This window comes from Dipteris shenzhenensis, chromosome 24, assembly GCF_047967505.1.
Source record: "Dipteris shenzhenensis isolate YYH24624 ecotype China chromosome 24, Dip_SZ_1.0, whole genome shotgun sequence".
Lineage (NCBI taxonomy): Eukaryota > Viridiplantae > Streptophyta > Polypodiopsida > Gleicheniales > Dipteridaceae > Dipteris > Dipteris shenzhenensis.
The window spans coordinates 16,453,110-16,470,704 of record NC_141619.1 but is presented as its reverse complement, the minus strand read 5'-3'; the positions used below and the strand labels follow the sequence as shown (position 1 = coordinate 16,470,704).

Sequence of the window (17,595 nt, the reverse complement as noted above, 5' to 3'; positions counted from 1 at the left end):
TGACACTTTCTAGTCAGTAACTCCACTCCCACAACCGGTTTCTTGTTCAGCCTGCAGGCAGAACAACTCGTTTCATCCACACAGCGAATCTACTCTTCCAAAAGCGGTCACGATATCCACCTCGAAAGTGGTGGTTAACCATGCGGCTGAGAACACCTGTTGAATTCAACCCAGGTGGTAGGTGCTTTGCCCTGCAAAAGTAAATTGGTCCACCATTGGAGTGCATTTCCCTTCAAGAAGGTGGCTGCCTTCAAATTGTTGCACAAATGTCAAAGCCTTCAGTTTGTCCTGCATCCCATTGAAAGTTTCAAACTTCACATCTGCCCCTCCCTCCTTATAATGTTTCAGCTTGCCTTTGGGGGTAAGATTATCATAAACGGGGGGCTGTAAAAACGGTGGAGTCATCATTGATCCCGTATTTTGAGCCATACCACCAGGCATATTCCAAGTATTGCCCATCATTCCAAGCATCCCTGTCTGCATACCGGGCTGCATCCCAAGATTTGCATACATCAATGTTGGCATTAGCAGGGGGCATTCCTCCCATCATATGCTGCTGGAAATTCTACATTCCGGGCTGCATGCTGCCCGCAAAAATTACCGGTCCTTCCGTGGGCTGTCCCACCATTTCTTGGAACACTGAACCCCCTCCAAAATACCCTGGATGCATCATAGTATGCGGAAAAACTTGCTGTCCCTGATTCACTGAGTGAAAGTTATTGGCATTACCCATTCCAGGGGCAACCAGGGCATCACTGGTGGCTGTTCGCTTGAAGAAGCGTATGTGTATTCCTATGCTTCTTCTTAGATGTCTGTTTGCTTCCAGGAGGAGCAATATTGCCAAAAGGGGCATTACTACTAGGAGGAGCTTGCATAATCTCCACGAGACTCTGTTGCCACTGTGACAAGGCTCCCACTACTGCACTTTGCATTCGCAACTGAAAAAGGGCATTGGGATCAAGCTCTTCAACCTTATCGACCTAATCTTGTGAGTCTTCAGTGCCTTTCTAAACGTGAGCTTTATGAGGAAGTTTATGTTGAGCAACCAGAGGTCTTCCAACAACCACGCCAAGGAAAGAAGGCTTCGTAGGGCACTTTACATGCTAAAATAGGCTCCAAGAGCGTGGTACATAGAGAATCCTTTCATAGTCCATCGGATGCTAACCTCTAGCTCTTCACAGAAAAGAGATAAGGCCGTGGTTATCATCCTTTACGGTGATGACTGAATTGCTACATGTGACCACAAGAGGAAGATCCAAGAGGTCAAAGGACTCTCAATGTAGTGGTTCGAGATGATAGATTTAGAACTTATCCACTACTTTCATGGAATAGAAATCTGGCGCAAGAACGACAGCATCTTTATATGAGGTGCTAAAGGGATTCCAGAAGGAGGTGCTAAAGAGATTCCAGATAGAGGAATGCAAGGAAGCACCAACCCCAATGGAGGTCGAGACAAATCTGAGTAACGAGACCAATGGAGGTGCTAAAGAGATTCCAAATGAGACCAATGGAGGTGCTAAAGAGAAACCAGATAAAGGAAGCACCAACCCGAATGGAGCTCGGGACAGCTTAGCGACGAAAACACGTCTCAATTGGTTGATGCAGCTATATACATCAAAGAATGGTTGGTGACCTGTTGTATCTGATTGACCAAATAGCTTTTCCATTGGGATCGCTCTATCAGTTCTCATCAAAGCCAAGGAAGAATCACATGAAGGCTGGATTTAGGGTTTTGAGGTACTGAATAGTACATCCACTTATGGAAAAACATATCCCATCGTGGAGGGTTCTGTGAGTCTGATAGGGCTGGAGATTGGGATACACGGTGCTTGACGTCAAGCTACCGTGTCATGCTTGCGTCAAGTGCCATATGATGGCTTAGCAAGAAGCAACCGAAGTTGCGCTATGCGCTTTTTTGGCAGCTTGCGAGTCAGTTTGGCTCAGATATCCTGGAAGACATGGGATTTCTAGACACTGACCATGTGCGACAAGAGTTGCATAGCCATTGCAAAGAACCTGGTATTTCATGCTCGTACAAAGATATTGATGTCCAATACCACTTCATCCAAAAGTTGATTAAGGACGAGATCATGGAGCTGCTTTATTGTCTGATAGAAGATAACATCTCCAACATCTTCACAAAGGCCGTTCCAAGAGAACAGCTGAAGCATCTCATTTGACACATGGGTATTGGCCCACCGTTGAGTCATTGAGACGGGGTGTTAGAATGGACGCTAACCCAACTCTAGGCCCCATATGAGGAGGACAACGGGTTGGTGGACCTGCACTGCCAGGGCAGTAGAACAGCCGCCCTGTAAGGTCGGAGGCAGCATATAAAAAGCTTGCAAAAGCTTTAAGTTTCAGAGATATATATCACATAGGAGCATTAGCTGAAAGCATTGGCGTCTAAAAGTGAACGGTAGCATTAAAGGGACGATGAAATGAAGACCTTACGTGAATGATCGCAAGTTAATCGAGCTTAAAAAGTGGGAAAGACCTGTTGTTCGAGCCTATCAGTCCAACTTTAAACCACAAAAACCGAACAGCAAGGTTGAGATTCTCCTTCCTTGTGTTGATCGACGTTTCCAGATTCTCCTTCCTTGTGTGTACACTCGAGAGAGGGATCACGAAGAGCTGACTAAGCATATAAATTGAGCTACTAACCCCTTTCAAACTCATTCATTTGAATGTACATACCAGCGTATATATAAATTCGAAGACTAAACATATAAATTGAAGCACTAAACCATTTGAAATTCATTCCCTTGAACGTACAGCAGAAAACCCGCGCTGTGTCGGGGCAATCAATGACTAACCACGATAGGGTTTCCAAGGTGGCCATCTGAAGCCTTGGCATCTGGAAGCGCAGTCCAAGAAGGGATCGTCACGCAGTAACTCCAGCCAGTCCGTGGATCATGCGGCCAGACCGTATTGGGTCCCGTCTAGAAAATGCACAATAGGAAATCTATGATCCTATTCGTGATGAATGAAACCATTGCAAGATCTAGCCATATGGGGAAAATTTGCCACCCGCAATTTAAACGTCGATCAAAAGCAGAGAAGCTCACCCATTGGGCAGGAGCTGGGCTGACATCCATTCCAAGAGGCAATGGGGAGGAGCCATCGTGGCGATGGCGGGGGGGGCTGTTGCCGACCATGATGTTGAAATCCAAGTTGGAATTTGAGGATAGGCGAAAGATCAATGAGGGAGGAGAAACAATGAAATTGGCTGAGGAGAACGAAAATTCTAAGCAAGGGAGCTAATGGGTCGATGGAAAAATGGGAGGGGAAGCTCGGCTATGGCGAGACAACGCCAAAGCTTCAACTTCGGAGAAGACGATGATGGCTTTTCTACTCAACTCTGTCTAAGTCAATCTAACCATCCTCAGTTTAGTATCACCTATGCTAGCTTTAGGCTTGAGTTCAAGGAAATCTCCAAGAAATAGACTTGAACAATGGCCGGTGAGTGTGGTGGTTCACACCAGCTAGTAGTCATCAGGCTGCTAATTTGTATCACTATCGTGTGATTGGTGTAGCGGTTGAAATATATGGAATGGGCCAATCAAGTAGCGGTCGCCATGGAATGGGTAGCCTTCATGGATCGAACACAAGTCTTTTGTGTCAATGTCCAGGCTCATCCATCCTATAGTGCCAGCTCCGACTTCATCCCTTCACATCACCTTCTGGAGGATGGCTAGCAAGTAGCCTTAGAGTGCATTCCCACAAGCAAGCTTTCTTCGAGCAAAATTTGTGGACAGCCAAAATTTAAGCTTTTAGCACAAAAATCGCGATGCTCTACAGGCTGAAGAAGATGCTTGCTAAAATCGTCAAAATGGTTGACGTTATGCGGTAAGATAGGATTTCTAGAGCCTTCGAAGCATTTCACTCAATGGTAGTGTTCAAGGGAGCTACAGAGCAACGTGACAACCCTACAAGGAAGCTTGAAAAGCAAAAAGAGCAACTAGCGACTTGACCACATGTCTTTCTTGCCGTAAATGTCTCCTACAATGTAGGATAGATTCAGAAATTCCCTCTTAACTTTTTGTTAGCACTTCCCACATCCTCTAGACATCGTGGCCTTTGGGCACTATTTGTCGCACATATTGTGGACATTGTTTAAGGAGCTCTGGACATTCTTTGTTGAGCTAGTAAAGGATTATTAGTGTCCACACCGTGGGTGGCTTTGGGAAGGCCACCCATCATATTTTTTAGTGGACAATAAAAACATTTTGAATGGTCTATCAAAGACATCCATATGGAAGTGCGCCTCTATTCCAAAGCCATTAGTGCATGTTTGTTAATCCTACTCATATATATATTTAACATTAGTTTTTAAACTTTTTTCTCCACCTTTAGGCTAAAACTGTCTTTTATCTCTTCATATCGAAAGACACAAAGTCATGCATGAGCAAGTTGTTTTGGAGGTGATGCAAGACTTGAAGGGAATGGTGATGCAAACAAGATGCCTGGAGCTTATGATGTTGCTAATGTATGTCTTGAAGTCCAAAAGTTTATTGAAGAAGAAGAATTCACATGATGCATTACATCTATTCAAATTTAAATTTCTAAAATGATGTTTCTTCATATGTGTAGTAGCAAGCAGGAATGGAGAATCTATCCATTTAGAACAAGATTGCATCATTAAAGGAGACAATGCCATGATGGTAAGCATCCTATGTATTGATTTATATTTTATGGTCTTTTAATGTAATGTGCTTTGTTAGGTTTGCTAATGTAATGGTTGTTGAATTGATGTAGGAGGCATTTGAGATCTCTCATTGGCGCACTATATTAGTTGTTGAATTGATGTAGGAGGCATTTGAGATCTCTCATTGGTGCACTCTCATTAGTCGTCAAGGACATGCCTACATGCTTCCAAGTAAAGCTTCTTGATATCTATTACACTGCAAATTTCCTTGGCTCCTTCTTTTAGGGTTCTTGGATGCACCTACGATGAGAACAACAGAGACCTGCATCCCCAAAATTTCTTGAGAACTAGAAACGAACGATTTGTAGTTGAATGCACACAAAGATAAATAGAGCTCCTAGTTGATAACCTCCTAGGATGAATCAAGAATTATAATAAATTGTGAAAATCATCTGTGTAGAGTATACCTCAAGGTATATGTCCCCCGTAGCTCGAAGAGTGGTTTGCTCTACACAGAGGTCCATTCCAAGCAGTGAAGCAAAGGCACCACCATCTCCATGACTTTGCGTTGCACATTCTGTGTGTACTCGTGAAGCCAGGTTTCACTGGCCTGTCAAAATAGTTCAGAAAGTTTTTTCTTAATGCATATATAAACAACTTATGCCATTACACTAAACACGCAGACATAGTATGATAATAAGCTAGCTCATAAGAGAACAATCCACTCCAAATCAAGAAAATGTGCATAAAATCTCAGTGAATCAATCAAACTGATAGCCCTCCTTCTTCACGTATGTACTCCTAGTAGGCTAAGTTGCATTAATTCAGGCGTATTTTTTTTTTAATTCGAAAAAAATGCTCAAATACACGTTTTTAATGATTTAAAACATTTCAAACATTTTTTGCTATTTTATTCGTACGAATAACCTATTCCTACGAATAACTTTATTCGTACGAATAGCCCATTTTATTTGTACGAATAAATGTAGTATAAACTTGCAGCCACTACCATTTTTGGTATTCATATGAATACATCCACCTGTCTTCGTTGCCACCTTAGCCACTTGCTTGTTAGCCCTGCTACCTCCGGAGCTTGCTTACCTGCTACCTCCTTCTTGCTTACGATACCTACCAACTCTCTTCATAGGTACCTTACTGCACCCTTGCTTGTGTTTATTTTGTTTATTTTGTTTAGGACTGGCACTCATCTCTCTTAGGAGAGTTGTGTGCTGTAGTCTTTTTAAATTATTTAATATTTATTTTCTATTGTATTTTAGTGTGTAGACAGGCTGGCACTCATCTCTCTTGTGAGAGTTGTGTGTTGCAGTCTGTTTTTATCATGTGTTGCAATTTTAAGAATGGCCTACTTAACTATTGAAGTGCATCAAAGTATTAATAGCTTGATCATTGTGATCCACATCACATGGCTTCCCCTATTGCATTGTATCCCATTGGCAATTGTGTAAAAAACTTTGTGCCCAGCTACCCTGAGAGGAGAGCCTTAATGGTATTAGTATTAAGATCTTACTTGGGGATTTCAAAAGCCTCTTTTTTCTATGTATAAGAGGTAGCAAAGAGGAGGTACAGGCTATGAAGAGTCTTTGTATTTTAATGGTGAGATTATAATACAAAAATGTACATTTTATCACATTCTCTTCCTTGCAAGATACCATGTCATAAGCAATAATTTTGATTGAGTCATGGTTGGAATTTTCAATGTGTTATTAATTCAATATAAGGTAATGTCGCTTTGAATTGTAGAGTATTGAATACACCACCTCCAAGTTTGTTGTGTAGAGAGGTGAACCTTTTAGATGCAAACTTGTCCCTTTTCCTTCATTTGTATCCAAAGTAATTACAAATTTATGACCCCCTCAACTTGTGACTGATTTTTGAAGGTCTTCTACATTGAATTTGAACATTCGGGAAAAAATAGGATCGTAGACCATTATTTCCCAGTCAAATATCATAGAGCTACTCATGCTCTCGATTTTGAACTAAAAAAATTTGCAATCGGAGTTATAGCGCAAAAGTTATAGCTATTTTACTATTCTCTTCATATTCCATGCAATTAAGTTGTATTACTTGTATATATATTTTTGTAAAATTAATTTAGGAAAATATTATGAATATTCCACATCAAAATAATACTCTCGACCAAGTTTGGTAATTTTGGTGACCATTTTTGGCAAATGTAGGCGGAATTTGACCACGGTGCAGAAGGCAAAGTTGGTCAGGACATCATGGGGTGTCCAAAAATGCACAAACTCGCCACGGCGCAAATTTGGCCATCTCGAGGGTCGTATTAGGAATTTGACCATGGCACAGAAGGCAAAGTTGGTTAGGACATCATGGGGTGTCCAAAAATGCACAAACCCGCCATGGCACGAATTTGGCCATCTGGAGACCCATTGTGGTGGATGTCTCTAGATGGCCAAATTTGCACCGTGGCGGGTTTGTGAATTTTTGGACACCCCATGATGTCCTGACCAACTTTGCCTTCTGCGCCGTGGTCAAATTCCTCCTACATTTGCCAAAAATGGACATCAAAATGGCCGAAGTTGTCAAACTCCTTCATCTACCTCTTCAAATTCTATATTTCTTCATAGGAAATCATGAAGTGCATCAATCCTTTACAAGGTGATATAGTAGCCAACCTAAACATTAAAATAAAAGATGCATGGACATAGCCAACCTCCATGACTAAGAAAACATAGAAAATAAAAATTTTAGATTCCTCTTCAAAATATATATTTTCTCATGTAATGCATTAAATTATTTCAAGGTGATTTAGTGATATGAAATCAAATATTTCATTGGCATAGCCAACCTAAAACGTGGCTCCAAAGGCAAGATAAACAAAGAAAATGAAAATTTACAAGGTGATGTAGTGGAAGATCAAAGTCCTCTAGATTAAATTAAAAATTACATTGACATAGCCAACCTACAAGGTTCCTCCAAAGCGCAATAAATTATATAGAGAATATATTGCCTAAGGGTCTTACCAGAGTTGTGCTACAAGGCATATAAGTTGTCATATTGACCAACCGTTATTTGCTAAGTTACTTTGTAAATATTTTCTTTTCCATGTTTATCTATGTTGAAGTTGATGCATCTATAAAGACACATGGATTTCAATTAGGTAGATGAAGGAATTTGACAATTTGGGCCATTCCAATGTCCATTATGGGCAAATGTTGAAGGAATTTGACCGCGACACTGAAGACAAAGTTGGTCGGGATGTCATGGGGTGTCCAAAAATGCAAAAACCCACCACAGCGCGAATTTGGCCATTTGGACGAGTGTCTAAAAATGCAAAAACCCACCACAGCGCAAATTTGGCCATTTGGACACCCGTCCAAATGGCCAAATTCGCGCTGTGGTGGGTTTTTGCATTTTTGGACATCCCATGATGTCCCGACCAACTTTGCCTTCTCCGCTGCGGTCAAATTCCTCTTACATTTGCCAGAAATTAACATTGAAATGGCCAAAGTTGTCAAATTTCTTCATTTACCCTTTCAAAATCTATATTTCTTCATAGAAAATTATGAAATGCATCAATCCTTTACAAGGTGATGTAGGAAAATCTCAAATTTTGGTTTTTAAACACTCCATCTAATCAATGTGGTGCCATGGTCAAATCCCTTCTACATATGTATTGGAATGGCCAAACTTGGCAAACAACATTTTATTGACTTGTAAGTTACATCAAAATGTGATATAACTTTTGTGTGCAAGGTTTTTAAACACTTCATCTAATCAATGTGGTGCCATGGTCAAATCCCGTCTACATATGTATTGGAATGGCCAAACTTGGCAAACAACATTTTATTGACTTGTAAGTTACATCAAAATGTGATATAACTTTTGTGTGTAAGTTGATATAACAAAAGATGCAATATTAAAAACAACAGATAATTAAAATAGACATAACAAAAGATTCACTGTTTGGCCATAGATACATGAAATTTTTTTGCTTTAGATAGAAGAATATTATTAGAAATAGGTGTTTGTATTTCAAATTGTATTACAAAGAGGCTTCATAGCCTATTTCTCTTCTTCTTCATCTCTAATACACCAATAATAGGGTCTTTGAATCCTCAACTAAGTCCTTAGAAAGACCGCTATGCTATTTGGAATCTCACATTCAACTCGTAAGTTCTTATAATCTCATGTACAACACATTGGAATGGATCGTGTAGGTTGCCTTGGGTCAATACTGTGAATTCTCCAATAGGTATAAACTGTAAACTTTAGACATAAAAACTTTAGGCATGAAAACTTTATACATATTACTTGAAAACTTTGGATATGAAACCACACAATAAAACCATCAAAATAAAATTCATTAATGCTTTTGTCCTCCAAGTCATGAAGAAAACTATGCAAATTCCAAAATGCCCAACCTACAATTTATGGATAAGTTGTACTAGTCAAACACATTGTTTGATGTTGCACGAGGGATAAAATGGACATTTTCATGCATTTCTCTAGATTCTTACCTGCTATTTCACCATTTCAAGTAAAGTCGAAGGACTATACATTTCGTTTTCCATGACAAAGGTATTCCTGCACATAACTTACAGACAGTCCATTGTCAGTTATATCAAAGATTCCACTACTTCCCACTCCTATGTTAAAATAGGATCTTGTAAAGAAGATAGGCAAGGAAGATACATAGTCTAAGAAATACATCCTTCCTCTTGGGAAGCTTATGTGGACCCTTGGCAAAACCTTCCATGACTATCTACTTAGTCAATCTGTAAGTTCAAGTCATCCAATGCATTTTTCATGTTCTAGAACACACTAGAGCTTACAATATTGTCAACTTCTATCACTTCCATGACTCTAGAACACACTAGAGCTCACAATATTGCCATCTTTGGCCACTTTGGTCACTTTGTTCCTGACCATGCCTCTACAACACACTAGAGCTCACAATATTGCCAGCTTGTGTCACTTTCTTCCTAACCATGCCTCTAGAACACACTAGAGCTCACAGCATTACCAGCTTGTATCACTGTGTTCCAGACCATGCCTGTTGGGAAAACAATAGCTGTAGGAGAGGAAAGAGCAGTTGTATCCTATATGAGAAGGAAAAGAAATAGGGAAAAAGCTCCTCTAGGAGAGCAAAGAGTTGTTGTAGCAGAATCGCAATGAACTTGCCTATGAATGATTCAACTAGTTCCCACTCCTCAAGGTCCGAAGGGAAAACATTTGCCACCATGAATAAGAGCTCTTAGAAACCAAACACAAAATTTCCAAATGGACTCATTACACTTACAGGTGAAAAAGGTACATAGATAGAAAGGCTCACAGTGTGATGGTATCCTAGATTGATTTAATGATGGAGGAAGCTACATATCTTTTCCCATGTAAACATGTTGCACTTTTGCGAGCCATCCTTTCTTCCCAAACTTGAACTTCAAGATGCACCCCTTCCACTCATGCAAGATGTCACCTCTCTTGCTCTTGGGAAGCTTATGTGGACCTTTGGCCGATCCTTTCATCACTATCCAATCATTTAAGCTGTAGATGCAAGGGATCCACTCATCTAATGCATTTCTGGTATTGTGGAAGACACAAAATGTCAAGGCATTGCGTGGTCTTATAGCCTTTCTCCTCACCATGCTTGTAGAGGTTGCAATAGCAAGAATGGGACTCCTACACAAGGCAATGCAGCTCCAACAGAGGCACAAAAGAGGGAGAAGGAGAGGGATAGAGCAGTAGCAACAGAGGCACAGGAGAGGGAGAAGGAGAGGAATAGAGCAGCTTCAATAGAGGCACAAAAGAGGGAGAAGGAGAGGGACAGAGTAGCAGTAGCAACAGAGGCATAGGAGAGGGAGAAGGAGAGGGACAGAGCAATAGTAATAGAGGCACAGGAGACGGAGAACGAGAGGGACAGAGTAGCTCCAATAGAGGCACAGGAGAGGGAGAGGGGAGAGGAGCTGCAGCAAGTAGACCAGAGCAGGAGGGAGTAGAGAAAGAGGGGGAAGAGGGAAAATGCATGGGATTTGGTTCAAATCTAAGTGATTTGGCAGGCTGGACCAGAATTGTGGGGGATAGAGGCCCTGGGAAGAGGGATGGGAGAAGGAAAATTTACTAGAAGGGCCCTACCATCCCATTGAAGGTAGTTTTGGGCTCATGTGTGGGCGGTGCACTTGGTAGGAGGTTTAAACATGGGTTAAGATGGGGGGGGATGGTTTGGGTGGTCCCTAGTGTAAGGGGAGCAACCAATAGGGGCTCTTTGCAGGCCTGCCCACCCTCCACCTCAACATATCATTGCCCCACACCTTCTAGCACTCCCATTGGTACACCTCAAATCACTCTCTAATCCCTTGAAATTAGGAAACACTAATTGGAGGCCCTTTTGAGACCCCAATTCTCCCCTAATGTTTAAGAATCTCATATCAATGCACAATGGGCTAAAAGATGATATGAGCAAAAAAGAATTTTTATATTATGTCTCAAAAGACATGAAATGTGTTAGAAATGACCCAACAGAGGGTACGCACAGCGGACAACTGATAGAATTGCCCAGGAGCTCACACAGTGTGGTGTGGGGTGTGGAATCACTAACTTCTTAACTTAATGTGCATCTGGTGTGCAAGCCAGTAAATAGACAATGCTCTGAGACAAATATAGAAGCAACACTTTATATTTCCGTCCGTCCACAAAATAGGATAGGATACAATACCAAAAGGTTCTCCTACTAGATGTCAAGAACCTCTAGATCTCTGAGCCCACATACTCCACCTCGAGCGTATGTGTAGCCTTCCACCTCCCTTGGTCCTCCAAGATAGGCTCCAAGTGTGCTAGCGTATGCTGCTCCTACTGCTCTTGCTTTTGCTACACCAGAAGATGAGAAATGAGGGCCTGGAGGCCCTCCTTTTATAGCCCCCAAGGGCTACTGCAAAAACTGACCAGTCTGGCCAACTTTAGGGTATGTTTGGGCCGACCCTAATTTGTAGGAATACATGCTGTAGGCAACTGTTTTTAGGGCCCTCTTTTCCAGGGCCTTTGGCCCACACTCCAAGGGCTTTATCCCTCCTTCCAAGGCAGGGTCCTAGCCCCTTTTGTCTGCCTATATAAGGCTTGGTTGGCTTGCTCCAACCATGGCCAACTCTCCTACTGGTAGACCCGCCTCTACTGCATCCCTTTTCGACACCCTGTTCTCCCCACACATGTGCGCCTTTGCTGTGCCACATGCCACCTTAGTCCGCCCTACTGTGTGCCTCTATTAGGAGCCTTTTCGAGCACGTATAGATAGTCCTTGAAGCACCTCTACCATGCTACTATGTTGCCCACATGGCGGCTCATGTGGTGGTAGCCCCTTTTGGTTGTCCTTTCCATGTGAGGTGCTGCCCATGTGGTAGCCCCCTCCCTTACCTTTTCTTTTGGGCACATGCCCTAGGTCTCTCTCCCCAATGCTCTCCTCATATGGGTCCAAGCTTATAGTTGGGGAGGTGACCTTTCCAACACCCCCTCTCACCAACACATCTCCACATCTCGGCCCAATGCCAACACGTTGATGACGATGCTCGAGTAACTCCCGGGTCATAGTCCTTTGGAATACTTTGATGTTGAAATCATTTCCTAGCTTTTCATCTAGTGTCTTCTGCTCCACCAGGTCTGGTTCCGCTTTCGCACACCATCCTGGTACACAAGTCCATCTCTAGTAGCACCTCCTGGCACCACCTCCTTTAGTCACGCTCCCGCCTTCGTACTCGAGCAATCCAGCCATCACGATCTTCTAGTGTTGTCCCCCTCATAATGAGTGAACAACCTGGAGTCTTCCAGGAACCATGCTTTGAGGGTCTGTTTCAACCCATCCTTCCTTTGGCAAGGTCTACAACAAGTGAATATTTCCAAATAACTTGGACCATGAACTCTCGCTGAGCTCTCAACCAGGTACTCTTCTGGCTTCAGTACACTTTGTCCACTAGCTTCCAGCAACCTACATGCGAGATTTGAAGAAGCACCCACACTTCCCCTTCTACCTTGGAAAAAGGCCAATTCCTTCAAATCTTGTATTACATGAGACAAATGAAGAGTAGAGTCTCTCCCCAACATCCTATAAAGGCTCAAATGAAGAACATCAAGTACATACCAGATTGTCATACTACTTGTGTGCTTGCTCTAAAAGCAAACCATGCACCTCATCAAGGCACTCACTAATAGCTTGTGTAATCTTGTATTGTCCCCTTCTGAAGTACAACATCCATCTGAACATGAGACCCTAGGGCACTCCTTGGAATCCCACTCTCATGTCAATGTCAATAGCCTGGCACTTGGAAGATACCAAGCACTCCATGTTGTCCGTCCCCTTCACAAAGGTCTCTGACTCCTCGTCGACCCACATCTCAATGTCAAACATCCTCACTGTGGTTTCTATGTTGACATATCTAACCTCAGTAACGCATGGAGATGTCACCAGGAACAACTCTTCGATTGTAACCACATTTGCTTTGGCCTTTGTATCACCCTCTCAATTTGAGTCCAGACTCCTTCCGTTTGTTTTTTTGATCTGCCTTCTTCTTTCTGCAGTCCTTTGCAAAATGTCCTGGTGTGTTACAATAGAAGCACTTCTTCTTTTGCTTCCTCTTGGAAGTGTCCTCATCATCAGAGTTGTCTTTCTTGGACTTGTCATCATTAGGCTTGCCCTTTCCTTTGCCAGCATAATCCTTCGCCACCAGTAGCGCCTTGTCGTCTTTGTCATTGTTATAGAGCTTCTCCCTAGCTTCCTCTTGTAGTAGTAATGGACCCAACACCTCAAAAGTCAGAGGTTTGGTCCTCTGTCCTGCTGTCACAGTCGTAACAAAGCTTTTGAAACTCCGAGGTAGCCTCCTCAGTACCATCAAGGACAAATGGCACGATTCCACCTTTTGACCAACTGATGCTAGTTGATCCCTCACCACCTTAACCTTCATCAAGTGGCTATGTACTGAATCTCCCTCATCCATATCAAGGTTTGTAGAGTAATGATGAAGAAGCAAGATCCGGGATGTGTTGTCTGTCTCATACAAATCCTTCATAGTGACCCATGCCTCTACTAACATCTCGGCCATCTAGATGTGAAGAAGCGCAGAGTCCACTGTAGTCCCTATGATCAATGCTAGGGAATGGGCATCTATATCTTCCCAAGCTTTGAGCTCCTCTCTGTCTACTGCCATAAGTATCTTCCCCTGTATGTCCACCATGTCCTCTGGCTTCGCCTCCACTCTCGTTGTTAGTTTCCATAGCTTCCGAGCCACTAAATGACTCCGGATCTTCACCTTCCAGGTCGGTTAGTTTGTCTCGTTCAGTTTCCCAGACTCCCCAAAGTTAGGGATAGTGAAAGAAAAAAAATTGGGGGAGGGGGAAGGGGGAGCAGGGGCTTTAGAGGCTATAGAGGTTGACATCTCTGCTGCTAAACCACACAGCAAAGTCAATCGAATTCAATCTTCAGTAGACCAAAACTCTGAAAGCACCTGATTGAACCTGAGTCACCCTCCTTCTCACAAGGGCACTGTCCTCCAGTCGTGGAAGTCATGATTCCCAAGAGCTTCTGAATCAGGGTCATCCTTCAGCAAGGTCCCTGCCTTTAGGCTCCCACACCTGTGAGCCTTCTACTTGGGCTCTTGCATCTCCTTCAGCCATTACTTAATAGTAGGTAAACATTCTTGTTGTTCCTCGATTTGATCCGTCAACTATTTCTCAGCCTCTTCTTTCTGCTCTCTGTAACTTTGAAACCGGTTCTGTAGTTGTGACAACTCCTATTGGATCTTCTGCACTTCACCATGATCTTTTATATGCTATGCCAGTATTCTATTCTGTGTTTACAATCATTGACTGATTGTTGTTATAAGATGATGTCCACTCCCTGTAGGGGTGCCACTAGTTTGGGATTCCATTCTTCCTTTCACAATTCATTGCAAGAGAAATTGCAAAGCTCAATGAGTGAGGATGAAACATGTTAGTCTCAGCTCTCAACTTAGACTTTAGACCTGCCACATACTTCCTGCATTGATGTCGCTCATTAATTTTCTCTAAGGATTGTAGTTGGATCAACGTCTGCCAAAACCGTGTTTGCATGTGACTACCATAGGTGTTCACAATATCAACTACTACAATAAATTGTTTGTATGAAACCTTATCTAGAGACCTCGTGCTTGTAAGTGTTGTTTTGATGTCTGCTTCTTTATCCGTAGCTTGATCCTTAGTGATTGCTGTCAATTTTTTCTTTAAGTCAGTTATTGCCTTTTTCTTCAATGAAATCTTCAATCTAGATTTTATTGTTGATGGTTCTTGAAGGACCTTCTTCTCCTTACCACGATGATCTGTGTATTCCACAAAGCTGTAGATAATGACTTTCCTGTAGCCATCTCCACTGATTGTTGGTATGTGTATTTGGCTTTGACCAAATGATCAATGGTATTTTTAACTTTATCATTCAAATCCTCAAATAGCTTTTTTCCTTTCTCCTTGCGAGATGGCATCTTTTCTTTTATTTGAACCACATGACTAAATAAAGCTGTAATATATGGTACAAGCCTAGAAAACTAATTCGGAGTCTGAGATTGTTTTCTTGAGATCTCTTGCATTAATTTTATGTATACCAGCATCGCCCATGAGACCTTTTCACCTTGCTTTGCAACAGCTAGTAAATAAGCATAATTTTCTTTGGCCATATAATCATTCCGAACTAGTAGCACTACCCTCTCAACAAACCAACCCAGCTGTTGCTCTTTGATTGGATCACGTACTCTGTTAATCATATAATAAATTTTGGACAAAATTTTATTTCCAAACTCAGCCATCATTATCTCATTTGAACATCGATGAAATTGAACCTCCTTTGAATAATAAGGCAAACAAAATACACTTGCAACTAGTCCTCATGCGTAATTTTCACTCCTACAACAATTTCTCCTCCCGTTCCTTGTAATACTTGAAATTGACTGAGAACATCTAGATTATTCGATGGACTGTCACTGATCTGTTGCTTTTTGATTGGCAGATCCGAATCAGTGGCCAAACCATCTGAAAGGTCTTTAGCTTCTAGTATGGGTGACTTTACTTCCCTTTGAATTCTCTTACTTCGATGAGCTGGTGCACTTTTGCCGATTTGCAACCCATTTCTCTACTTGCTACGACTGAAAGTAATTTAAGCTCAGGACAAGATGATGAAAGCTCTGCACCTTGAGCAAGATCGCTATGTGCCAAGGAAGTTCTCTGACACACAGGGAATAGTAAGCAAAAGCATTCGGAAAAACTTTAGTGAGGTGGAAGTGGAAACGACTAGAAGAATGTGATGCCAAACATGCACACTACCACTGAACTAATCCATTATATGCACATGTCGTCAGAAGCAATGGCGCATCGGGTGAAATGATGGAATCGATTAGTACAGAACACTCTCGACCTTGGCACAAACAATTACACCCTCCACACAAAAAATATTATTGCGCATATCATGATTATCGATGATTATCACAAAAAAAATGACCTCCTGAATTTCTAGCATGTGCTTCCATGGGGACTTCTTTCCTTTCATGATCTAGCACACATCTCCGGATAATTGGATCAATACCCCTCCTGTACAAAACTCTAGCTATCATCAAAAATGGTTTACTCTACAACACAAATTTCTTTCTCTGCTCTCTTGATAGTGACTGAGGTACCATCCCTTTTGTCAAAAAAAGAAGCATCCTATCATACCAATCTTGCCCACCATCCAAGTTGATAGAAAACAAATGTGCATCAGGTAAATCATCCACTCCCAAGGTGTCTCACCATTCATTAATCGTCTTAAATAATCTACAACATGCTGATTACCAAGTGTATGAACAATGTCATAATCATATTCTTGGAGGAGTAATATCCATCAAGCTAGCCTTCTAGACAATTATGGTTTGTTTACCAAGTAAATGAGAGCTTGATGATCCACATGTAAGATCACTTTATTCCCCAATAAATAGTGTCTAATTTTTTTGAGAGCATAAACCATTCCCAATGCCTCCCTATGAGTAACATTATAATTCTGCTATACCTTTGCCAATCTTCTACTGGCATAATATGTAGGCTGAAACCACCCTTGAACAAATTTTTGCATTAATACTGCACCTATGGTCATTTCCGAAGCATCAACAAAAATATGAAATGGTAACTTCCAGTTAGGTGGTTTGAGAATTGATGCCACATCTAACATCTTCTTCAATAAACAAAAGCCTTATGTTGCTACTCCTCCAATCTATAAGCTTCTCCCTTCCTAGTAAGTTTTGTCAATGGTGCACAAACATGGGAAAGCTAGCAAAAAACCTGCTATGCCATCTTATATCCCAACAAAGAGTGATAGAACTACTTTAGAGTTTGGTGTAGGAGCATTTTGAATAACTTCCACCTTCCTTGGATCTATGGCCATGCCCTCTTCAGAGATTATATGACCCAACAAAACACCCCTCTTAACTGTAGAGGCACACTTCTCTGGATTAAGACTAAGCTGTGCAATTTTGCATCTCTAAAGACATAATCTAAGATGTTGCAAATGCTCCTCCTTCTTTGCAAAAACAAAGAAATCATCAAGAAAAAATCTAATAAAAGTTGTTAAGTATGGAGCAAAGACTTCTTGAATCCACTTCTAAAATATGGGAGGTGCATTCTTTAAACCAAAGGTCATGGCATTGCTAGTAAAAGCTCCCCACTTTGTAATGAAATCAGTTTTGTCTCTATCTTTTGGATCCATCCTTATTTGATTATACCCACTGAAACCATCAAGAAAGTTATACATCTCATGACCAAACACATCATTAAGAATTGTGTCATAAAAAAGCAATGGAAAAGGATCTGTTATTGTTGCTACAATTAGCTTTCTATAAACAACACAAAGTCTGAGTTTACCATTCTTTTTAGGTACTATGACTATGGGTGAAAGCCATGTTACCTTATCCATTGGGTAAATAAACCCC

General features: G+C 41.6%; 1 protein-coding gene across 4 annotated transcripts in view; it reads right to left on the bottom strand.

Moving 5' to 3' along the window:
* Nucleotides 1-3,347, bottom strand: part of LOC147886285 (PX domain-containing protein EREL1-like) — a 61,629-nt gene extending 58,282 nt beyond the window's left edge. For 3 of the 4 annotated variants that reach the window (XR_015543331.1, XM_087395702.1, XM_087395704.1), the window contains exons 1-2: nt 3,069-3,347; nt 2,817-2,942 (exon numbers count right to left, since the gene is read on the bottom strand). Coding sequence is in view for 3 of the 4 variants with exons in the window: in XM_087395702.1 (XP_087251828.1) it covers nt 2,817-2,942; nt 3,069-3,158 (216 nt within the window). In the remaining variant the exon portion in view is untranslated. The remainder of the gene's footprint in view (nt 1-2,816; nt 2,943-3,068) is intronic. The other variant, XM_087395703.1, reaches the window with a different exon arrangement.
* Between the last annotated feature and the right edge of the window lie 14,248 nt (nt 3,348-17,595).